The 23,710-nt window shown below is 53.3% G+C and overlaps 3 protein-coding genes across 3 annotated transcripts; 2 read left to right on the top strand and 1 right to left on the bottom strand.

The window, feature by feature from the left end:
* Nucleotides 1-1,655: 1,655 nt before the first annotated feature.
* On the top strand, nt 1,656-4,885 carry GLTPD2 (glycolipid transfer protein domain containing 2). Its single transcript, XM_070061295.1, is given in 4 exon segments — nt 1,656-1,915; nt 1,918-2,036; nt 2,183-2,349; nt 2,446-4,885. Coding segments are annotated over 4 exon segments (1,029 nt in total). The 5' UTR covers nt 1,656-1,710; the 3' UTR covers nt 2,984-4,885.
* A 4,467-nt stretch (nt 4,886-9,352) lies between these two features.
* Nucleotides 9,353-11,324, top strand: PSMB6 (proteasome 20S subunit beta 6). The gene is made up of 6 exons (XM_002718827.5): nt 9,353-9,569; nt 9,932-9,999; nt 10,291-10,422; nt 10,549-10,678; nt 10,843-10,987; nt 11,110-11,324. Exons 1-6 carry the CDS (start codon nt 9,468-9,470, stop codon nt 11,250-11,252), a joined length of 720 nt encoding a protein of 239 aa, XP_002718873.2. The 5' UTR covers nt 9,353-9,467; the 3' UTR covers nt 11,253-11,324.
* A 3,373-nt stretch (nt 11,325-14,697) lies between these two features.
* On the bottom strand, nt 14,698-15,586 carry C17H17orf114 (chromosome 17 C17orf114 homolog). The gene is made up of 2 exons (XM_051825155.2): nt 15,387-15,586; nt 14,698-14,963 (listed from the first exon to the last, which is right to left on the bottom strand). Exons 1-2 carry the CDS (start codon nt 15,457-15,459, stop codon nt 14,797-14,799), a joined length of 240 nt encoding a protein of 79 aa, XP_051681115.1. The 5' UTR covers nt 15,460-15,586; the 3' UTR covers nt 14,698-14,796.
* Nucleotides 15,587-23,710: the final 8,124 nt, after the last annotated feature.

Raw genomic sequence — 23,710 nt, 5'->3', positions numbered from 1 at the left:
GCTAATCCTCCGCCTCGCGGCGCCGGCACACCAGGTTCTAGTCCCGGTCGGGGTGCCGGATTCTGTCCCGGTTGCCCCTCTTCCAGGCCAGCTTTCTGCTGTGGCCAGGGAGTGCAGTGGAGGATGGCCCAAGTACTTGGGCCCTGCACCCCATGGGAGACCAGGAGAAGTACCTGGCTCCTGCCATCGGATCAGCACGGTGCGCCAGTCGCGGTGCGCCGGCCGCAGCGGCCATTGGAGGGTGAACCAACGGCAAAGGAAGACCTTTCTCTCTGTCTCTCTCTCTCACTGTCCACTCTGCCGGAAAAAAAAAAAAAAGGCAACTCTAAGAGGTTCATAGGGGACTAAGCACCCTCAGAACAAATGCCATTGTTTCTGTGCCCCTGTGTCCTTCCCTGGGATGCCTTTCCGCCCGGGACCACCAGGTGGACTCCTAGTTTACAAAGCCAACAAGCCTGGCTACATGGGACTTGACCTTCCTTTGTTTCTTCAGTACCTACTTATTTAGCAATAGTGTGCTTTGGCCCAAGCAACATTCTAAGTGCTGCAGACAACCAAGAAAAACAAAGATCCCTGTCTTCCCCACAGCTCCCATCCCAGTGGGGAGGCAGACGACAAATTTTGTGAAGCGCTTTTGTGTTCTGGAGATGTGGCACGGGGCCAGACTTGTGGAGGTTGTTAACAAGATGAATTCGGCCGGTGCTGTGGCTCACTAGGCTAATCCTCCGCCTGCGGCACCGGCACACCAGGTTCTAGTCCCAGTCAGGGCGCTGGATTCTGTCCCGGTTGCCCCTCTTCCAGGCCAGCTCTCTGCTGTGGCCAGGGAGTGCAGTGGAGGATGGCCCAAGTGCTTGGGCCCTGCACCCCATGGGAGACCAGAAGAAGCACCTGGCTCCTGCCTTCGGATCATGGCGGTGTGCCGGCTGCAGCGCGCTGGCCGCGGCTGCCATTGGAGGGTGAACCAACGGCAAAAGGAATACCTTTCTCTCTGTCTCTCTCTCTCACTGTCCACTCTGCCTGTCAAAAAAAAAAAAAAAAAAAAAAAAAAGATGGATTCGATGCATGACTGAGGAGCCTGTCTGGAATTTAAAAAATTAAGTCACAAAAAGTTCAGCCACCCCTTGTGATGGCTTTTCAAAGCACCCACTGGAGTCCTAGCTGCTCACTTCATATTCAACTCCCTGCTAATGAGCTAACAGCCCAAATACTTGGGCCCTGCCACCCACAGGGAAGACCAGGATGGAGTTCCTGCCTCCTTGGCCCCACCCCCAACCTCTGCCGACCCTAGTGAGATTTATGGGGCAATTGTGGTCAGCTTTTCCATGTGTGGCGTTTTCACATACATTATCATTTAATCCTCAGGCGAGGCTTGCAAAGTACCTATTATTATCGTCAATTTACAGTGGGGGAAACTCAAACCCAGCGGTAACTGACAGCCCACACAGCGGCTCCATGGGAGGGGCGGCTGGGTAGCCCAGGCTTTGCACCTGCAAGCCGGCCCTTCGGGGAAGGGAATGGTGGGGCCAAATCCCCAAATCCCCTTCCTGTGGTCCCTCGCCCCGGGGTACCTGCCCTCCGGGGGCGAAGGCCAGCGAGAAGGGGGCCTTAGTAGGTTAATTATTAACCATTTGCGCCTTAGTGCCCTGAGGGCTTCTCTCCGCTCCTAGAGTCGGAGGGACTGGAGAGGGGGCGGCGATCCCAGCAGCAGCCATGGGGGTCGCGCTGCCGCCACCCGCCCTGCGGCGCTGGTCCCGCGGCGCCCTTTCTCTCGCTGCCTTGGCACTGCTGCTCCTGCTGTATTTCAGTGGTCCGGCATCCAGTGAGTGGCCTCTTCCCTCACCCGCCCGGGGAGGAAGCGGGGAGTCCAAGCCTGGGCAGGGGCGGGTGTCCAAGTCTCTTTCTGGCGCCCTCACCACTCACTTCGCCTTTCCCCAGGTATCCTCTCGGGGTGCAGACCCGGGGTCCGGTCCTGCATTCCGAAGGCACGGCTACCTGTGCAGGTACGCCCGGGCCAGGGCGGGATCCAGGAGCTCCAGGTGAGGCCCTCCATAGCGGGAGATGGAGCCAGGCTGAGGGGCCTCCCCCTCTGACCCATCTCCAGTTAGACCGCCAGAACAATTTCCTCCGAGCCGCACGGGTCTGAGTGCCAAGCAAGCCCTCTTCCTCTCCTGCCCACTCCCAGGTCCGGAGAGAATCGGGCCCCCAGGTGGCCTCGGAACGAGAAGAGCCTCCGTGCCTGGGCCCTAACGGGATGCTGGGCCGCATGATGCGGCCTTTCCGCGCCAGTCTGATCCCCGAAGGGGATGTCGCCTTGTCGCGGTACTTGGCTGGATGGAGGGAACTACTCAGGTGAGGGGTCTCCCGCCCCCCAGCCAGCGCCTCCCTCCTCGGGGTTTCATGGCGCTCTCTCAGATCGTCTTCCTTGTCCCACCACTAAACACGCAGGTTCCTAACTCCCCTCGGCTCCATCTTCGCCTTCGCTATAAGCGAGGCCTTCGCCAAGGTGACAGCCCTGGAGGCTCGGGTACACGGCCCGCACGCCGCGCACTACTCGTCGCTGGTGACCATGGCGGCCTGGGAGCAGCGGACCGGACTGCTGGAGCGGACGGGGACCGAACCCGGGGACTCGGCGCGGTCCTCGGGCTCCCGGACGCTGCTCTTGCTGCACCGCGCGCTGCGCTGGTCCCAACTCTGCCTCCACCGCGTGGCCACCGGGGCGCTCGAAGGCCCTGACGCTGGAGTGCAGTGCGGCGACGCCTACGGCACGGCCCTGGCCCCGCACCACCCCTGGCTGGTCCGCCAGGCCGCCCGCCTCGCGTTCCTCGCGCTCCCGGGTCGCGGCGCCTTGCTCGAGCTGGCGTGTCCCGGAGCCAGAGAGGCGGAGGCGCGGGCGGCGCTGGCCCGAGCCGCCGGCACCCTGGAGGACGTCTACAACCGCACCCAGGGCCTGCTGGCCGAGCGCGGTCTGCTCCAGCTGGCCTGAGGACAGCGGCGGCGGAGGCGGCCGGCAGGGGACCCAGCGCCCCGAGGGCAGCGCCTGCGGCACCAGCCCAGGATACCAGGGGGCGGAGCGTCCCCAACAGCCCCGCCTCCTCGTGACGCCGTTATCGCGGGCACGCCCCCTCTGGGCGTGGTCCTCAGCCCCCGCCTCCGTCGCCGTCTGGGGCAGCCGCGGACTTGCGGGCGTTTTCTGTGAGGGCCGCGGGCATTGAAGGGAAATAAAGAGCGAACTTGGGAAGCGGTGTCCTCCCTTTCCCGGCGGCCGACAGCCTCACGCCCTGTCCTTTCTCCGCCGCTCCTCTGGCTTCCGTTGCCAGCGCCAGGCCGTGTCCCCGGAGCCCTACCGCCACCCGGCCAGCTCCTCCCCTGGGCTCCGCCACAGACACCGCAAACGCGGCCGACGCGGGTGCCCCGGCCTCCCCGCAGCCCCGCACCTCCTCCAGTGACCCAAGGCCGAGACCCGCACCGCGCCGCGCCCCTCGCGGGCACGGCCTGATCCCGCAAGTGTGTGCAGCGGCTCCCGGGCCGCTCCCGCCACCGCAGCGCGGGGCCGGTTCACGCGCGGACGCCAGGTTACAACTCCAGTCCGCCTCCAGCACGGGACGTCGCCCTGTGTACGCGCCTGCCTATTCGGCGTCCCCCCACCCCATATCCGTGGGTAGCAAATCCACGTGTCTAATACTGAGCTTCCCATACCCCGTACCCTCCAAAATCCACCCTTCCTAGTCCTCGCTCAGTAAGCGACAGCTCCGTTCTTCCCGTAATTTCGCCCAAAACCCTTGTCATCCTGGCTCTTGGGCTTCAGTCCAGGAGAATCCGACCGCTTCTTTACCAACGCCAGCCTCTTCTAGCACCGGGATTGGTATAGCCTCCTGGTTGTCTCTGTCCCTTCTTCCCCTGTCTGTATTTTCAGTGCAGCAACCAAGGCGATCCCTTAGGGCAGGCCTGAGCTTTCCAGATAGAACACTCTTTTACATTCGCTGGTACTCAGTCTTTCCCCGGCATCTCGGGAGTGAACCAGGGGATGGAAGATCCGTCTCTCTCTCTCTGTCTTCTTTGTAATTCTTTCAAATAAATAATCTTTCAGAGAGACAGGAAATTATTTACATTTATCAATCTTACAGAAATAAAAAGAATTGGGGCTAGTGTTGTGGGGCAGCAGGTTAAGCCACCACCTGCAATGCTGACATCCCATGTAGGTGCTCCACTTCCAATCCAACTCCCTGCTCATGTTGCCTGGGAAAGCAGGCAGAGGTTTCCCAAGTACTTGGAACCCTATTACCCACTTGGGAGACCCTGCTGGAGGTTCTGGCTGGTGACTTCAGCCTGGCCCAGCCCTGGCCATTGGGGCCATTTGGGGAGTGAATCAGCAGGTGGAAAATCTGTGTGTGTGTGTGTGTGTGTGTGTGTTTCCCTCTCTGCAACTCTTTCAAATAAATAAATAGCTTTTAAAAATTAAGAATTAATTTTAAAACTACAGTTCAATAAACATTTTTAAAGTTTTTTTTTTTTTTTTTTTTTTGAAAGGGAGAGTTACAAGGCCAGCGCCGCAGCTCACTAGGCTAATCCTCCGCCTGCGGCGCCGGCACACCGGGTTCTAGTCCCGGTCAGGGCGCCGGATTCTGTCCCGGTGGCCCCTCTTCCAGGCCAGCTCTCTGCTATGCCCCGGGAGTGCAGTGGAGGATGGCCCAGGTGCTTGGGCCCTGCACCCGCATGGGAGACCAGGAGAAGCACCTGGCTCCTGGCTTCAGATCATCGCGACGCGCCGGCCAAAGCCCGCCGGCCGCAGCAGCCATTGGAGGGTGAAACAATGGCAAAAAGGAAGACTTTTCTCTCTGTCTCTCTCCCTCACTGTCCACTCTGCCTGTCAAAAAAAAAAAAAAAAAAAAAAGGAGTTACAGAGAGAAAGAGAGAGAGAGAGATCTCCCATCAGTTGGTTCACTCCCCAAATGGCCACAACAGCCAGGGCGGGACCAAGTCCTGGAGCCAGGAGCTTCCTCTGGGTCTCTCACATGGGTGCAGGGGCACAAGCACTTGGGCCATCTTCTGCTGCTTTCCCAGGTGCATTTCCCAGGAGCTGGATCGGAAGTGGAACAAGTGGCTCCCATATGGAATGCTGGTATCAGAGGTGGAGGCTTAACTTGCTATGCTACCATGCTGGCCCCAGATCAAAATTTTGATGAATAGAAATAACAAATTCTATCAAACCACATACAAAAAAACTTATAAATCATAACCAAGTGGAATTCATCCCATGCTTACAAAATTGATTCAATCTATGAAAAGCTATACCGTGTATCATATTAATAAAATAAAAGGGAAAATATGATACTCTTGTTAGAAAAGCATTTGAGAAAATCCAACATACTTTAATGATAAAAAAAAATCAACAAACTAGAAATAGAAGGGACTTTCCTCAACCTGGTAAAGGGTGTCTATGAAAAACCCACAGCTGATGTCATACTCGATGGTGTAAGATATTTTCCCCTAAACTTCCCCCAAGCTTTCCCCCTAAAAACCAGAGCTTTTGTTTCTCTATTCAACATATTACTGGAATCTCAAGTGAAGGCAGTTAGACAATTAACATTAAAATCATCCAGACTAGAAGGGAGGAATAAAACTATATCTATTTGCAGATGACTTGGTCACTGACATAGAAAAGTCTTAAGGAAAACACATATACACGCCATGTTAGAGCTAATAAATGGTTCAACAAGACTTCAGGATACAAGAGCTCTATAGAAAAATCAATTGTATTTCCAAATATTAGCAATGAATCATCCAAAGATGAACAATTTCTCTGACAGTGACACTGAAGAGAGTAAAATGCTTGGAAATAAGCTTAACTTAATGTGCTAGACCTGTACACCAAAAACTACAAAACACTGCTTAAAGAAATTAAAGAAAATATAAACAAATGGAAGAACACCCATGTTCATGGACTGGGAGACATTTTAAGAAGGTGGTGCTCCCCAAACTGATCCACGGGTTCAATGCAATCCCTATTGACATCCCAACTGCTTCTTGGGCAAAAGGAGCTGATCCTAAAATTCATATGGAAATGTAAGGGACCCAGAAAAGCCAAAACGATCTTGAAAGGGAAGACCAAAGTTGGAGGGTTCACAGGTCCTGATTTAAAAAATGACCACACTCAGGAACCGGACAGTGGTGATGACTGCACAGCACTGGGAGAGGCCTAAATGCTGCTAGCTTAACTCAGCCTCAGGGTTCACACATGAGCCATGAGGCTACAGCATGATATTGGTATAGGGAGAGATCTATCGATCAATGGGATAAAACTGAGTTCATAAAAGAACCATATATTCATCATCAACTGATTTAAAAATTTTATTTGAAAAGCAGGGAGAGACACAGAGAAAGACAGAGAGTCTCCATCCACTGGTTCACTCTCCAAATGCTTGCAACAGCTGGGGCTGGGCCAGGCCGAAGCCAGGAGCCTGAACACTCAGTCCAGGTCTCCCATGTGGGTGGCAGAGAACTGAGTACTTGAGCTGTCACCTGCTGCCTCCCAGGGTGCACGATACTGAGACACTGGAATCAGCAGAGCCAGGACTTGAACTCAGGCGCTCTGATATGGAATGTGGCAGTCCCAGGCAGGTCAAAGGCCTACCCCTAGTCACTGGCTTTTTGACAAGGATGCCAAGGCCAGTTAATGGAGAAAGAATTGTCTTCAGCAAATGGTGCTAGAACATCTGGATAGCCACATATAAAAGAACAAATTTGGATTCCCCACGTCACATCAAATACAAAAATTAACTCAAAATGGATATTAGAGCTAAAATTGTGAGCTAACACTATACAAATCTTAGGGGGAAAATTCATGTGAATATTTCTGGCCTTGGACTGAGACAATGCTTTGTTGGGTATGATTCCAAAAGCACAACCAATCAAAAGAAAAATAGAGAAATTGGATTCCATAAAAAATGTTTTACAAATTTACTTTAAGGCAGAGAGAGAGAGAGAGAGAGAGAGAGAGAGAGAGAGAGTATGAACTTTCCATCTACCAGATCACTTCCCAAATGGCAGCAACATCTGGGGCCCAGCCAGGCCAAAGCCAGCAGCCAGGAATGCATCCCATCCAGGTCTCCCACGTGGGTGGCAAGGGCCAAGCACTTGGGCCATCCTCCACAGCTTTTTCAGGTGCATTAGTAGGAAGCTAGATGGGAAGTGGAGAAGCCAGCATGCCAAGTGGCACTCATACAGGATGCAAGAGTCACAGGTGGCAGCTTAAACTGCTGTGCCACGATGCCAGCCCAGGAGTTAATCAAAATTCAGAACATTTGTGCTTCAGAGGTCACTGATGAAGTGAAAAGATAATCCAGTGGGGGAAAATATTTGCCAATCATACACCTGTTAAGTTTCTCATACCTAGAGTATAAAAAAAAATACTTGTACCATTCAACAATAAAGACAACCCAATTATTTTTTATAAAGATTTATTTATTTATTTGAAAGTCAGAGTTACACAGAGAGAGAAGGAGAGGCAGAGAGAGAGAGAGAGAGAGAGAGGTCTTCCATCTGCTGGTTCACTCTCTATATGGCTGCAATGGCTGGAGCTGGGCCAATCCAAAGCTAGGAACCAGGAGCTTCTTCTAGGTCTCCCACATGGGTGCAGGGGCCCAGGGACTTGGGCCATCTTCTGTTGCTTTTGTAGGCCATAGCAGAGAGCTGGATCAGAAGTGGAGCAGCCAGGACTCGAATTGGCACACACATGGGACGGCAGCACTGAAGGTGGCAGCTTTACCCGCTATGCCACAGTGCCCACCCTGACAACCAAATTTTTAAATGAACAAAATCTTGAATAGGAATTGTTCCAAAGAAGATATTAAAAATGGCAAATTAGCACACAGAAATCTGCTCAAATCACACAAATCATAGGGCCAGCACTGTGGTATATCGGGTTAATGCTCTGGCCTACAGTGCCGGCATCTCATATGGGCGCCGGTTCAAGACCTGGCTGCTCCACTTCTGATCCAGCTCTCTGCTATGGCCTAGGAAAGCAGTAGAAGATGGCCCAAGTCCTTGGGCCCCTGCACTCACTTGGGAGACCTAGAAGAAGCTCCTGGCTCCTAGCTTTGGATTGGCCCAGCTCCAGCCATTGTAGCCATATAGAGAGTGAACCAGCAGATGGAAGAACCCCCCCCCCCGCCGCCTCTCTCTCTCTCTCTGCCTCTCCCCTCTCTGTGTAATTTTGACTTTCAAATAAATAAATCTTTTTTAAAAACCCACAAATCATTAGGGAACTGCAAATCAAAATCCCCTAAACTGACCGTATTTTTTTTTTTTTTTTGACAGGCAGAGTGGACAGTGAGAGAGAGAACCAGATAGAAAGGTCTTCCTTCCATTGGTTCACCCCCCAAATCCCCCCAAATGGCCGCTACGGCAGGTGCGCTGCACCCGATCCAAAGCCAGGAGCCAGGTGCTTCCTCCTGGTCTCCCACGTGGGTGCAGGGCCCAAGCACTTGGGCCATCCTCCACTGCACTCCCGGGCCACAGCAGAGAGCTGGCCTGGAAGAGGAGCAACCGGGACAGAATCTGGTGCCCCGACCAAGACTAGAACCCGGTGTGCCGGTGCCGCAAGGCGGAGGATTAGCCTAGTGAGCCGCGGCGCCGGCCTGTATTTTTTTTTTAATACACCGTATCAACTAAGTGTACCTGAGGATGCAGAGACAATGGAACCCTTGGGGCCGTCGCTATGGCGTATTGGGTAAAGCCGCAGCCTGCAGTGCCAGCATCCCTTATGGGCACGGGTTCGAGTCCCAGCTGCTCCACTTCTAATCCAGCTCTCTGCTATGGCCTGGGAAAGCAGTAGAAGATGACCCAAGTGCTTGGGCCCCTGTATGTGGGAGAGCCAGAAGAAGCTCCTGGCTCCTGGCTTTGGTTTGGCCCAGCTCCATCCATTGCAGCCATATAGAGAGTGAACCAGCAGATGCTTCACCCACCCCCACCTTTGTAACAGCCTTTCAAATAAGTAAATAAATCTTTTTTTTTAAGTGGGACCCTCAAACATTGCTTGAGGATATGTAAAATATTGCAGCTGGTTGTAGGAAACAGCTGTCTTTTTTTAAAGTGTTAGGAACCAGCTATTCTAGCATGTACAAGGACTCCTAGGGACGAGTATATCCTCAAGAAAAAGAAAATACGGTGTGCTCGTTCCTACGCAGAGATTCTCGAGTTTATACTGCACCGCAACGCCACCCAAAGAGACCAGCACGGCGTTGGCAAATTCAGCCGCTTACTCTACAGACCGCCGTTTAGTCTACATGGTGCTTGCCACACTGCCCCCAAGTGCTCACTGTCGCAAAAGACCCGTCCCTATACTTTTCGTTTCCCTTCTGCCGTCAACCGCGGTGCAGCTTCCCTCCCAGAAGGCCTCAAGAGCGCGACGAAAGAGAGTGACAGAGCGCTTTACGACAGTTGCTTTGTGGCAGCACCGGAGGAGGAAGATGGCGGCCACCTTAGTAGCCGCTCGGGGAGCGGGTCCGGCACCGGCTTGGGGGCAAGATGCCCTAGCCCCGGACTGGGAAAACCGGGAAGTCTCCACAGGGGTGAGGCAGGGGTCGGGGTTCAGGAGAGCTGAGGAAGGCGGAGGGGAGGCGGACTGTTGTGCTTGCGGGCAGCGGGAGGATGTATCCGGAGGGTGCTAGAGCGGTGTGGTGCGTTCGTGGTGGGGTTCTGGCATCTCGCGGGCCGAATGAAGCTCTAGGGGTCAAGGCCGGGATGGGTCTTTGGAGTTGGAGGGTTAGAATTCTGGTAGTCCTCGGGGGGTTGAGGCGCCCGTGAGATTTGGAAATGGGTCGATGGCGCCCGAGGGTCGTATTCCGGGAGCTGGCCTGAGCCGACCATTGAAGCTTGTGTATGGTGGAAAACGTGGGAAGACCCCGACTCACTCCTTCTTCCCTTTCCCCAGACCACAATTATGGCCGTGCAGTTCGACGGGGGCGTGGTCCTGGGGGCCGACTCGAGAACAACCACGGGGTGAGCGCGGGACAGATTGGTGAAGGGGCCCTCCTCCCCCGCGCCTGCCCCGATGCCAGCCCACCCTTAGCCTCGACAGACTTCTGTGGGCAGGGACTTCTCCTCTCCCTGCAGATAAGCAATCCCCCCACCCTTGGTGAGATCTTTATAGAAATCTGTTCTCCAACTGATTTAGGTTTGGATGAGAACTGATAGGCAATACTGGGTTTCCTGTCCTTGAGCCCTGAGTAACGGGTTGGGGTGGGAGGAAGGCAGGTGGGGTCTTTGCCCTCACTGTCTGTCTTCCCGCAGGTCCTACATCGCCAATCGAGTGACTGACAAGCTGACTCCCATCCATGACCACATTTTCTGCTGCCGCTCGGGCTCAGCAGCCGATACCCAGGCAGTCGCTGATGCTGTCACCTATCAGCTTGGTTTCCACAGGTGCTTATGGGCAGGGGAGGAGCTGGGATCTGGAAGGAGTTGGAGCCAAAGACTCTAAATGGACTGATTCCTAGGTTCTGACCCTGCTTTCTCTGTGACCCTCCCCCCCCCCCCCCCCCCCGCCAGCATTGAACTGAATGAGCCCCCCCTGGTGCACACAGCAGCCAGCCTCTTCAAGGAGATGTGTTACCGGTACCGGGAAGACCTGATGGCAGGGATCATCATCGCCGGCTGGGACCCTCAAGAAGGCGGGCAGGTCAGAGCCCCGGCTTGTCCCCCTCTGGCCATTCCCCATCTGTCTCCAGCTCCTACCTCACTTCTGCGGTTAACTCTGCCCCGCCCAGGCCCACGTGGACGGGTAAGTGGACGTGTGCTGGGGGGGGAGCATACAGCCGGTGACTGTCTTCGTCCATCTGGCAGGTGTACTCAGTCCCCATGGGGGGCATGATGGTGAGGCAGTCCTTTGCCATCGGAGGCTCTGGGAGTTCGTACATCTACGGCTACGTGGACGCCACCTACCGGGAAGGCATGACCAAGGAAGAGTGTCTGCAGTTCACCGCCAATGGTGAGTGCTTGGCCTGCAGGGCCTGTGAGCTGCAGCCCCTCCCCAAGCCAGGCCAGCGCCCCTCATTCCTCGTCGTGGCCCCAGGATCTCACTCTGAACTCAGCCTTCTCTTTTATCCTCAGCTCTCGCTTTGGCCATGGAGCGGGACGGCTCCAGTGGTGGGGTGATCCGTCTGGCAGCCATCGCTGAATCAGGGGTGGAGCGCCAAGTGCTTCTGGGAGACCAGATACCCAAATTCACCATTGCCACTTTACCACCCCCCTGAACCCTGGAATTCTAGGATGTAGTAAGAGACGCCATACAGACAGGAAGTTTAATAAACACTTTGTCAAAGAGAGTCTTTGTGCTTTGCTTTGGGATTCTTTTGTTGACCTCAAGCCTAAACTTGTCTGACTCACTGCTGTTTGTATAAACTCCTGCACTGAGCTGCAGGGGAGTTGGAGAGGAGATGGGGGGTGTTCATGAATGTTCTTCAAACCTACTTCTCCACACTTAACCTTCTACCATACCCAGGTCCCTGACCACCAGGTTGTGGTGCCTGCCACACCCTCTCCCTGTTTTAAGCTTTAGGTGGAATTCAGAATTCTGAGGCTGGAGTCACCTTCCCGCCGCCTGCCGCCTGCCAGCCAGCATGGGTGACCACTGACGGTAAAGCCAGAGGGATTTGCTTCTACCCCGGCCTCCCCTTAGTCGACTGAGCCTCTGTCACCTCATTTTGTGGTCAGGAGCAGCCGGGTGGCTTCCTTGGCTTGGGGGAGAGAAGTGGGTCTTGTCTGTAGACGGAACTCCAGGTGGACGTTGGAGGGGGTGACAGTCACTGGCAGCACCTCCGGCCAGCTCTAGAAGCCACCATCCCTTGGGCCACTGAGCCCTCTGCAGCTGTCCCTGACTAAAACCAGGGCCCTAAAAGAGGTCATGGTGCTCACTGACAGTGACACATTCAGTTCCTGGGTCAGGGAACCATGGAAGCTGTGTTCACAAACCTTGTTCTAGAACATAACCCTGCCTGGAGCATTTCTCAGGGTAGTAGGGAGGTTTGTTAAGTAGATAAAGAGGTCCCTGGGTTATATGAAGAAGAGAAGGATTCTTTTTTTATATTTTAAAGATTTTATTTATTTATTTGAAAGGCAGAGTTAAAGAGAGGGAGACAGAGTGAGATCTTCCGTCTGCGAGATCAATCCCCAGGGGACTGCAATGGCCAGAGCTGGGCCAGTCCAAAGCCAGGAGCTTCTGGGTCTCCCACGTGAGTGCCAGGCCCCAAGCACTTGGGACATCCTCTGGTGCGTTTCCAGGCTCATTAGCAGGTGCCCAAGGGAGTGCCGGGGCCACAGGTGGCGGCTTTACCCGCTACAGCACAGTGCTGGACCCCAGAGAAGGATTCTGACCCTGAAGATGTAGCTTGAATTTAGCCAAATGCAGAACCTTTGACTTTTTATTTAATTGATTTGATAGGAAGAGAGACAAGGCAGGGAAAGGTCACTCCCCAAATGCCTGCAATAGCTGAGGCTGTGCTAATCTTAATCCAGGAGCCAGCAGCCCCACTGTAAGTTTCTCAAGTTGGGTGGCAGGGACCTAACTACTTGAGCCATCACCTAAAATGCAGAACTTCTGATTTTTTTTAAGATTTACTTTTTTTTTTTTTTTTTTTTTTTTTTTTTTTGACAGGCAGAGTGGACAGTGAGAGAGAGAGACAGAGAGAAAGGTCTTCCTTTGCCGTTGGTTCACCCTCCAATGGCCCCCGCGGCCAGCGCACTGCGGCCGGCGCACCGCCATGATCCGAAGGCAGAAGCCGGGTACTTCTGGTCTCCCATGGGGTGCAGGGCCCAAGCACCTGGGCCATCCTCCACTGCACTCCCTGGCCACAGCAGAGAGCTGGCCTGGAAGAGGGGCAACCGGGACAGAATCCGGCGCCCCAACCGGGACTAGAACCCGGTGTGCCGGCGCCGCAAGGCGGAGGATTAGGCTAGTGAGCTGCGGCGCCGGCTTAAGGTTTACTTTTTATTTATTTGAAGGAGTTAGAAAAAAGAAAAAAGAAAGATTTTCCAACCTATGATTCACTTCCCAAATTGCTACAGTGCCCAGGGCAGAGCCAGGCCGAAGCCAGGAGTCTGGAGCTTCCTCTGGGTCTCCCGTGTGGGTGCAGGGGCCCAAGCACTTGAGCCATCCTCCACTGCTTTTCCAGGCACATTAGCAGGGAGCTGGATCACAAGTGGAGCAGCCAGGTCTCCAGTTGGCACCCATATGGGATGCCGACATCCCAGTCTGCGGCTTAACCTGCTGCGCCACAATGCCAGCCCCCAGAACACTTGATTTTCAAGCCAAAACCTGTTGTCCAGCCCTCCCTATCTTAAGTCATCCACTTTGATTCCTCTCTGCCTCTCATCTCTCATTCACTCTAAGAAGTCTTGGATACTTCCTGACAGGATGTACATCTGGTCTATCTCTCACCATCTCCACCTCGCTATTCCTGTTCAGGTCGCATCATCTCTTGCCTGGAGGATGGTAGCAACCTCCTAAATGGCCTGGCTGCGTGCACACTCACCCGTGCACCATCCTTTCCCCATACAGCAACCACAGCGATCCTTGTCAACATGAGACTTACTGCCCTGCTTCACATTCTCCAGTCTTAGCATCCCACCTAGAATAGTTTGGCTCTTTACCAGGGCTCGGAAGACCCAGCAGCGCAGTTGAGTCTCTGCCTTTTATTCTGTTGGCTACAGCCTCTGGGGTTTTCACTTGTTATTGTCTGGCTGGAACTGCTTTGATGTTTTTTTTTTTAAAAAATAACATTTTTTAGAGCCATTTTGGGTTCACAGCAAAACTGAGTGGAAGGCGCAGATGTGCCGTATGCTCCCTGCCCTCACAGGCACACAGCCTGCCCCACTGTCAGCCAGCATGCTGCACCGCAGAGGCACGCGTGTTGGAGGCAGTGAGTGTGAACTAACACCTCATTCCCGTTTTCACACAGCAATGCAGGCCTTGGCTCAAATGTCCCTTCAACAGGAAGGCCACTCCTGACCCCCTGAAACTGAATCACTACCCTCCCCCAGCCCACTCTCCAGTTACCCTGTTCCATTTTCTTTTTTTAAAGATTTATTTATTTGAGAGAGTGGTCCTCTACCTGCTGGCTCACTGCCCGAGTGGCTGCAACGGCCAGAGCTGAGCCAGGCTGAAGCCAGGAGCTTCATCCGGGTCTCCCACGTTTGTGGCAGGGGCCTATGTGCTTGGGTCCTTTTGTGCTGCTTTTCCCAGGCCATTCGGGAGCTGGGTTGGAAGTGGAGCAGCCGGGACACGGACCAGCACCCGTGTAGGATGTGGTAATTTCTTCACTGCAGCACATGTAGCAGTCTCACACTGCCAGGCTTGCTTACTTACCGAATGTCTGCCTCCCCCTACTGGTAGGTCAGCCCAGGGAAAAGAGACCATGCCTCCTTCCTGGTGCATTCCTACACCTTCCCTGCCTGGCCGGGAGTAGACACTTGATGCTTATTGATTGAATATGCCCTCTAACCCCTCCTGCTGCCCTGCCCGGCCCCCAGACTCCCCCAACTGCTGTCACCACACCAGTGCTGAAGCTAGATTTCAGCCAACTCCCTGTCCTGCAAGCCACACCTGTCCCCACTGCCACCCCATAATCCAGCCCTAGCCCCGTGGCTCCCTCTGCTCCTCCCCGCCACCCTCAGTACACACAGGACTGGACAGCTCTGGACACATTTAATGAGATGGTCATGAGGCACTTGTGGGGAGCCAGAGACACAGGGACCCCTGAGAAGCAGGGAGGAGGGAGGTCAAGGTCCTGGTTGTCCCCATCAGATGGTAGAGTCGTTGGCGGAGGCCATGTCGTGCAGTTGGTGGCGGAAGGACAGTCGGGCTTTCCTGCTGAAGTAGGCACCAGCCCCCAGGGGGGGCGGCCCTCCCTCAGCCAGGACGGCAGGTGTAGCCGGGCCAGGAGCTGGAGGGGCAGCGGGATCCAGGCCTACAAAGGAGAGGAAGAAGGGGTTGTGGGCCAGGACTCAACCGCCCCCTGCCTACCCAGAGTGCGGGAGGAAGGAAGGGAGGGAGGACACCTGGGGGTCTGAGGAGTGTGCTGGCGGCAGCGAGGATGTGAACTGGGGGTGCTAAGACCTCAGGGCTGGCTCATGGGCGTGTGACCTGTGCAGCTCAGAAGGGCTCCCCCCAAAAGGGGCCCCCGGCTTGGTGTGGCGCTCTGCAGTCACCACTCTGACTTCACTGGACTCTGCAAAGCGTTTAACTAGTCCTGTGAGGACATGAGGGACCCACCTCCCACCCAGGGACACAGATGCTCCTTCCCGTTGCTGGCTTGGGCATTTCTCTTTCTCCCCCACGCGGCTGGCCGGCTGCCTGACCACCCTCCATTTCCCTCAGTCGACCCCCATACCTGGTCCTCTTTCAGTCCCTCGCTGTCTGCGGCACCCACACCATGGGAAGCACCATGCCCCCTTCAGACCCATCTCAACACTGGAGCAGACTGGGGTGCTGGAAGTGGCCAGGAGAGCTCCAAGGAGAGGGGTGTGGCTTCCAAGCCCCCCCAACGTGGGCAAAACTACCACTTATCCCGAGCCTGCCTGGTGATTACAGGCGCCAGGGGATGGAGGGGGAGAGGAGCGCGGAGGGGAGGGGTGGAGAGACACTCTCATTCAAACACTTATTGTTTTACCTCTTTAATTTTGGGGTTCTTTCTGATCCCCATGGAAAAGCAGGAGGGCATCAGGAGAGATGGCATGGCAGAGACAATCGGGTGAAAATTTAGTACAGCCGTGCCAAACCACTTGTGCCAGGCTAGAACTGCAGAGGATTCATTTGTATTATATATGTATATAATATAATATATATTATATATATAATATATATAAAGATTTATTGAATGACAGCTGACAGTGACAGTGACTCAAACCAGGCATTTTTGGGCTGGTGCTGTATAGAGTAGGCATCCCATTTGGGCACTGGTTTGAGTCCCAGCTGCTCCATTTCAGATCCAGCTTCCTGCTGATGTGCCTGGGAAAGCTGCAGAGGATGGCCCAAGTCCTTGGGCCCCTGCTGTCTACATAGGAGACCAGGAAGAAGTGCCTGGCTTCCAGCCTGGCCCCAGATTTGGGGGGCTGTTTGAGGAGTGAACCAGCAGATGGAAGATTCATTCTCTCTCTCTAACTCTACTTTTTAAAGAAATAAATCTTAAAAACAAAAAAACAACTTTCATTCTACGACCAGCATGGTACCAGCATCCCATATGAGTACCACTTCGAGTCCTGGCTGCCCCACTTCCAATCCAACTCCCTGCTGACGTATCTGGGAAGGCAGCAGGGGATGGCCCAAATACTTGGGCCCTGGCCACCAATGTGGGAGATCCAGCTGGAGATCCAGGCTCCTGGCCTAGGCCAATCCTGGCCTTTGCAACCATCTGGGGATTGAGCCAGCAGGTGAAAGATCTCTCTCTCTCTCTCTAACTCTGCCTTTCAAATAAATAAATAAACTTCCTTAAGAAAAGAAACAAAAAGAAACAAAAAACCAGACACTCTGATATGCGATGTTGCATCCCAAGTGGTAGCCCGCACTGCAATGCGGGCTCCTATCTATGTTTTGGAATAAGAATTTGGAGTGTCCAAGAAACAAAATTCTAAAGAATCTTCTTTTTTAGAATGAGAAACTCTAGGAGCTGGTGAAACGTTAGGCTTTCGTGAAATGGTCTGGTAGCGCTTGTCCCCTTTCATGAAGATTGTTGTAATTAAGCTGCATCAAACAGACGGCCAGGGCTGACTTCTGCATGCCATCTCATCTCGTCTGATGCCATCTGATCTCTTGAGGTGAGTGTAGGACTGAGTTCACAGATGAGGGAGGAGGGGCAGTGGGAGGCAGGGCGGCTTGCCCAAGGCTACACAGTCCTAGCAGAGCAGAATCTATAGTCTGTCTGTTAACGCCTTGGAGCTTCCCAGGCAGATGTCCTCAGCCAGCCCTGGGAGGAGCCAGAGCACCCTAGTGGGTGCTTGCTAAAGCTGCAAGGGTCCTAGGTAAAGCTGCAGGCTGGCTGTATCAGGGTTCCATAATGGTGTTAGGAAGTACTGCTGGCCGGCGCCACAGCTCACTAGGCTAATCCTCTGCCTGTGGCACTGGCACTCCGGGTTCTAGTCCGGTTGGGGTGCCGGATTCTGTCCCGGTTGCTCCTCTTCCTGTCCAGCTCTCTGCTGTGGCCCGAGAAGGCAGTGGAGGATGGCCCAAGTGCTTGGGCCCTTCACCAGCATGGGAGACCAGGAGGAAGCACCTGGCTCCTGGCTTTGGATTGGCACAGTGCGCTGGCCGTAGCAGCCATTTAGGAGGTGAACCAACGGAAGGAAGACCTTTCTCTCTGTCTCTCTCACTGTCTAACTCTTCCTGTGTGTAAAAAACAAACAAACAAACAAAAAAACAAAAAAACAAGGAAGTACTGCTGACTCTTCTGTATACCTTAGAAGACAGAAGTCTGTTTTAAGAATGGTATTAAAATAAAAATGTCCATATAATTTAATACAAGTATCCCAGGATGGCCACTTGGCCGCAGGGGTTGGGACAGAGAATCCGTATCAGAGTGCCTGAGTTTGAGTTCCAGCTCCACTTCCAATTCCAGCTTCCTGCTAATGTGTACTCTGGGAAGCAGCAGGTGTTGGCGCCAGCACGTGGTCCCAGATGCTCAGAAGGGAGATCTGGATTGACCTCCAGGATCCTGGGTTTGGCCTGACCCATGCCTGCTGTTCTGGGCATTTGGGGAATGAACCTACAGATGGAAGATCTTTCTATATATCTTTGACTCTTGCTCTTTCTGTCTTTCAATTAAATCAATAAATGATTTTTAAAAATTTGATTTGAAAATGAACCAAAAAGGCCGGCGCTGCGACTCACTAGGCTAATCCTCCACCTTGCAGCGCCAGCACACCGGGTTCTAGTACCGGTCGGGGTGCCAGATTCTGTCCTGGTTGCCCCTCTTCCAGGCCAGCTCTCTGCTATGGCCAGGGAGTGCAGTGGAGGATGGCCCAAGTGCTTGGGCCCTGCACCCCATGGGAGACCAGGATAAGTACCTGGCTCCTGCCTTCGGATCAGTGCGATGCGCCAGCTGCAGCGCGCCGGCCGCGGCGGCCATTGGAGGGTGAACCAATGGCAAAGGAAGACCTTTCTCTCTGTCTCTGTCTCTCACTGTCCACTCTGCCTGTCAAAAAAATTAAAAAAAAAAAGAAAATGAACCAAAAATTCATTTGAAAGGCAGTTACAGAGAGAGGTCTTCCATTGGCTGGTTCATTCCCCAAATGGCTGCATTGACTGGGGCTGAGACGATCCAAAACCAGGAGCTAGGAGCTTCATCTGGATCTCCCACGTCTGTGGCAGGAGCCCAAGCACTTGGGCCACCTTCCACTGCCTTTCCAGGTGCATTAGCAGGGGGCTGGATTGGAAGTGGAATGGCTGAGACTCGAACCAGTGCCCATATTGGATGCAGGAGCTGCTGGCCGTGGCTTAACCTGCTAACCCACAGCACCAACCCCCATTTCAACTTCTTTTGTGCCACAATAAGCTTATGTTTTTTAATTTCATTTCCTGTGAACTTTTTGAGGTACCTGCATATATACACCTAATGTTATCACTACCTTGATCAAAATATAGGCCACTGGGGGCCGACCCTGTGTTAGTGGGCTAAGCCTCCTCCTGTAACGCCAGAATCCCATGTAGGAGCCAGTTCAAGTCCTGGCTGCTCCTCTTCCCATCCAGCTCTCTGCTATGGCCTGGGAAAGCAGTGGAAGATGGCGCAAGAGCTTACCCGAGTGGGAGACCTGGAAGAAGCTCCTGACTCCTGGCTTTGGATTGGCCCAGTTCTGGCCATTGCAGCCATCTGGAGAGTAAACCAACAGATGGAAGACCTCTCTGTCTCTCCCTCTCTCTGACTGTAACTCTACCTCTCAAATAAGTTAAATAAATGTGTGTGTGTCTGTGTATGGCATTTCCATGACCCCAGAAAGTTCCTTTACAGGAAGCCTTTTTTTTTTTTAAGATTTATTTATTTATTTGAAAGTCAGAGTTATACAGAGAGAGGAGAGGTAGAGACAGAGAGGTCTTCCATCTGCTGGTTCACTCCCCAGTTGGCAGCAAAGACCGGAGCTGCACTGATCCGAAGCCAGGAGCCAGGAGCTTCCGCCAGGTCTCCCACGTGGGTACAGGGGCCCAGGGACTTGGGCCATCCTCTACTGCTTTCCCAGGCCATAGCAGAGAGCTGGATCGGAAGTGGAGCAGCCGAGACTCTAAACGGCATCCATATGGGATGCAGGCTGTAGCTTTACCAGCTACACCACAGCACTGGTCCCTACATTTTGTTTTTAAACTTCTATTTATGGGGGGGGGGGGCCGGTGCTGTGGCACAGTGGGTTAACGCCCTGGCATGAAGTGCCAGCATCCCATATGGGTGCTGGTTCTAGTCCTGGCTGCTCCTCTTCTGATCCAGCTCTCTGCTATGTCCTGGGATAGCAGTGGAAGATGGGCCAAGTCCTTCAGCCCCTGCACCCATGTGGGAGACCCGGAAGAAGCTCCTGGCTCCTGGCTTCGGATCCGCGCAGCTCCGGCCATTGTGGCCATCTGGGGAGTGATCTAGCAGATGGAAGACCTCTCTCTCTGTAACTCTGTCTTTCAAATAAATAAAATAAATCTTTTTGTTTTCATTTTTTAAAAAATTTTTGATGCCGGCGCTGCGGCTCACTAGGCTAATCCTCCACCTGCAACGCCAGCACACCAGGTTCTAGTCCTGGTCGGGGTGCCGGATTCTGTCCCGGTTGCCCCTCTTCCAGGCCAGCTCTCTGCTGTGGCCAGGAAGTGCAGTGGAGGATGGCCCAAGTGCTTGGGCCCTGCACCCCATGGGAGACCAGGATAAGTACCTGGCTCCTGCCATAGGATCAGCGCAGTATGCGGCAGCAGCGTGCCGGCCGCAGCGTGCCAGCCGCGGCGGCCATTGGAGGGTGAACCAATGGCAAAGGAAGACCTTTTTATCTGTCTCTCTCTCTCACTGTCTACTCTGCCTGTCAAATTTTGAGTGGACAGTGAGAGAGAGAGAGAGAGAAAGGTCTTCCTTTGCCATTGGTTCACCCCACAGTGGCCGCTGCGGCCAGTGCATCGCGCTGATCAGGAGCCAGGAGCCAGGAGCCAGGAGCCAGGTGCTTCTCCTGGTCTCCCATGCAGGTGCAGGGCCCAAGGACTTGGGCCATCCTCCACTTCACTCCGGGCCACAGCAGAGAGCTGGACAGGAAGAGGAGCGACCAGGACAGAATCCGAGGTGCTAGTGCCGCAGGCAGAGGATTAGCCTAGTGAGCTGTGGCGCCGGCCATAAAATAAATCTTTAAAAAAAATTCTATTTATGAGGCCAGCACTGTGGCAATGCAGGTAAAGCCACCACTGGCAGTGCCAGCATCCCATATTGGTGCCAGTTCCAGTTCCGGCTGCTTCACTTCCGATCCAGCTCTCTGCTGTGGCCTGGGAAAGCAGTGGAAGATGGCCCAAGTCCTTGGGCCCCTGTACCTGCATGAGAGAACCAGAAGACGCTTCTGGCTCCTGGCTTCAGATGGGCACAGCTCCAGCCGCAGCCAACTGGGGAGTGAACCAGTGGATGGAAGACCTCTCTCTCTGCCCCTCCTTCTCTCTCTGTGTAACTCTGACTTTCAAATAACTAAATAAATCTTAAAAAAAATAAAAAATAAAGCTGGCGCCGTGGCTCAATAGGCTAATCCTCCACCTTGCAGCGCCGGCACACCGGATTCTAGTCCCGGTTGGGGCGCCGGATTCTGTCCCGGTTGCCCCTCTTCCAGGCCAGCTCTCTGCTATGGCCAGGGAGTGCAGTGGAGGATGGCCCAGGTGCTTGGGCCCTGCACCCCATGGGAGACCAGGAAAAGCACCTGGCTCCTGGCTCCTGCCAGGATCAGCGCGGTGCGCCGGCTGCAGCGGCGGCCATTGGAGGGTGAACCAACGGCAAAGGAAGACCTTTCTCTCTGTCTCTCTCTCTCACTGTCCACTCTGCCTGTCAAAAAAAAAAATAAAAAATAAAAATAAAAATAAAAAATAAGAAAACATAAAGACAAGCCACATTCTAGGAGAAAATATTTTCAATGTGTATATCTGATAAGGGAGTGTATCCAAAATACATGAGAACTGTTACAATTCAGTAAGAAAACATGAATTTTTATACCAAGAGACTTGAACAGATATTTTGCAAAACAAGATAAACAATAGCCAAGAGGCACATGGAATGTGTTCAACATAATTAATTATCTGAGAAATGCAAATAAAATTTCAGTGATGGGGCTGGCACTGTGGCACAGCAGGTTAATGCCCTGGCCTGAGGTGCCGGCATCCCATATGAGCACCAGTTCTAGTCTCGGCTGCTTCTCTTCTGATCCAGCTCTCTGCTATGGCCTGGGATAGCAGCAGAAGATGGCCCAAATCCTTGGGCCCCTCACTCACGTGGGAGACCCAGAAGAAGCTCCTGGCTCCTGGCTCTGGCTGTTGCAACCATCTGGGGGAGTGAACCAGTGGATGGAAGACCTCTCTGTGTGTCTCTACCTCTCTCTGTAACTTTCAAATAAATAAAAACATAAGTTTTTTTTTTTTTGACAGGCAGAGTGGACAGTGAGAGAGAGAGACAGAGAGAAAGGTCTTCCTTTGCCGTTGGTTCACCCTCCAATGGCCGCCGCGTCCAGCGCGCTGCGGCCGTTGCACTGCGCTGATCCGATGGCAGGAGCCAGGAGCCAGGTGCTTTTCCTGGTCTCCCATGCGGGTGCAGGGCCCAAGCACCTGGGCCATCCTCCACTGCACTCCCTGGCCACAGCAGAGGGCTGGCCTGGAAGAGGGGCAACCAGGACAGAATCCGGCGCCCCGACCGGGACTAGAACCCGGTGTGCCGGCGCCGCTAGGCGGAGGATTAGCCTAGTGAGCCGCGGCGCCGGCCAAAAAAATAAGTTTTTAAAAAATTGCAGTGATACACACATTATGCTTAATAGAGTGTCTAATCTTAGAAATTGGCATTATGGAGCTGCATTGTGACACTGAGGGTTTAGCCACCATGTGCAATGCCGACATCCCATTTCAGAGCGATGGTTGGAGTCCCAACTGCTCCATTTTTTTTTAAAGATTTATTCATTTATTTGAAAGAGTTACAGAGTGAGAGAGAGAGGGAGGGAGAGAGGAAGGGGGAGAGAGAGAGAGAGAGAGAGAGATCTTCCATCCATTGGTTCACTCAGATGGCTGCAATCTTCCATCTGCTGGTTCACTCCTCAGATGGCTGCAATGGCCAGTGATGGGCCAGGCTGGAGGCAGGAGCTTTATCCAGGTCTCCCACATGGGTGGCAAGGGCCATCTTCTGCTGCTTTCCCAGGCCATTATCAGGGAGCTGAATCAGAAGTGGAACAGCCAGAACCTGAACTGATGCCCCTATGGGATGCCAGCATTGCAGGCAGCAGCTTTACCTACTGTGCCACAACACCAACCCCTGTCACCCACATGGGAGACCCTGGTGAAGCTCTTGGCTTCCCCCTGGCCCAGCCCTGGCCATCTGGGGTCTCCCTCTCTCTCTGTAACTCTGACTTTCAAATAAATAAATACGTTTTAAAACTTGACTCTCACATGTTGGCCATTGTAGAATATCTGGAACTACTGAAGATTGTGGAAAACAACTTGGCGGTTTCATGTAGGTTAAACATACACTTATATAACCCAGAAACCCGACTGCTTCATTTTTGATCCAGCTCCCTGATAATGCAACTGGGAAAGCAGCAGGTAACTGCCCAAGTGCTTGGGCCCCTGCCATCCATGTGGGAGACCTATATGGATCTCCTGGCTCCTGGCTTGAGCCTGGCCCAGTCTTAGCTGTTGTGGCCATTTGGAGAGTGAACCAGTGGATAGAAGATCTATCTCTCCTTCTTGCTATTTCACTCAGCCTTTCAAATAAATTAAACCTTTTAAAAAAGTTAACTATCAAGGGCCTGACTTCGTGGCATAGAGGGTAAGGCTGCTGCCTGCAACACTGCCATCCCATCTGGGTGCCACGTCTTGTCCTGGCTGCTCCACTTTGAATTCTGCTCCCTGCTAATGGCCTGGGAAAAGCAAAGGAAGATGGCCCAAGTGCCACCTACGCGGGAGACCCTGATGAAGCTCTTGGCTTCCCCCTGGCCCAGCCCAGACCATCTGGGATCTCCCTCTCTGTTAACTCTGACTTTCAAATAAATAATATATTTTAAAAATTGAATCTAGCGTGTTGGCCATTGTAGAATACCTGGAACTACTGAAGCTTGTGGAAATGTGAAAATTGTGGAAAACGACTTGGCAGTTTCTTGTAGGTTAAACATACACTTATATGACCCAAAAACCCTACTGCTATTTACTCAAGAGAAATAAAAGCCACACAAAGACTTATACAGGAATGTTTATAGGAGTTTTATTCAGAGCAGTCAACTAGAAACAATCCAACCGTCCATCAGGAGTAGATAAAGCAACCTGCTTAGCTTAAAAAACAGAAATGTAACAAAATGTCATTTTCCCTGGACTGTCCTTGTTTAAAAGTTCAGAGTCTACCACGGAGCAGGCGCGCAATAAATGTTTGGTGAATGAATGTAAGGGTGCATTTCCCCTCATCCCCTCCTTCTACAAACGCTCTCCGGGAAAAGGAGGCACCTGCAGGTGCCCCCGCGGAAGCGCGGCCAGCCTGGGGCC

The sequence above is a fragment of the Oryctolagus cuniculus genome, chromosome 17 (genome assembly GCF_964237555.1).
Source record: "Oryctolagus cuniculus chromosome 17, mOryCun1.1, whole genome shotgun sequence".
In the NCBI taxonomy this organism is placed as follows: Eukaryota; Metazoa; Chordata; class Mammalia; order Lagomorpha; family Leporidae; genus Oryctolagus; species Oryctolagus cuniculus.
The sequence above is the reverse complement of the archived record's forward strand: the minus strand, read 5'-3'. Positions and strand labels throughout refer to the sequence as shown.

Excerpts from the sequence above, each read along its gene's own strand:
- PSMB6 (XM_002718827.5), top strand. The coding sequence starts at position 9,468 with ATGGCGGCCACCTTAGTAGCCGCTCGGGGAGCGGGTCCGGCACCGGCT. Across the intron at positions 9,570-9,931 it reads ACCGGGAAGTCTCCACAGGG|ACCACAATTATGGCCGTGCA; the intron begins GTGAGGCAGGGG and ends CCCTTTCCCCAG. Across the intron at positions 10,000-10,290 it reads GACTCGAGAACAACCACGGG|GTCCTACATCGCCAATCGAG; the intron begins GTGAGCGCGGGA and ends GTCTTCCCGCAG.
- C17H17orf114 (XM_051825155.2), bottom strand. The coding sequence starts at position 15,459 with ATGGGTCTGAAGGGGGCATGGTGCTTCCCATGGTGTGGGTGCCGCAGA. Across the intron at positions 14,964-15,386 it reads AGGGACTGAAAGAGGACCAG|GCCTGGATCCCGCTGCCCCT; the intron begins GTATGGGGGTCG and ends TCTCCTTTGTAG.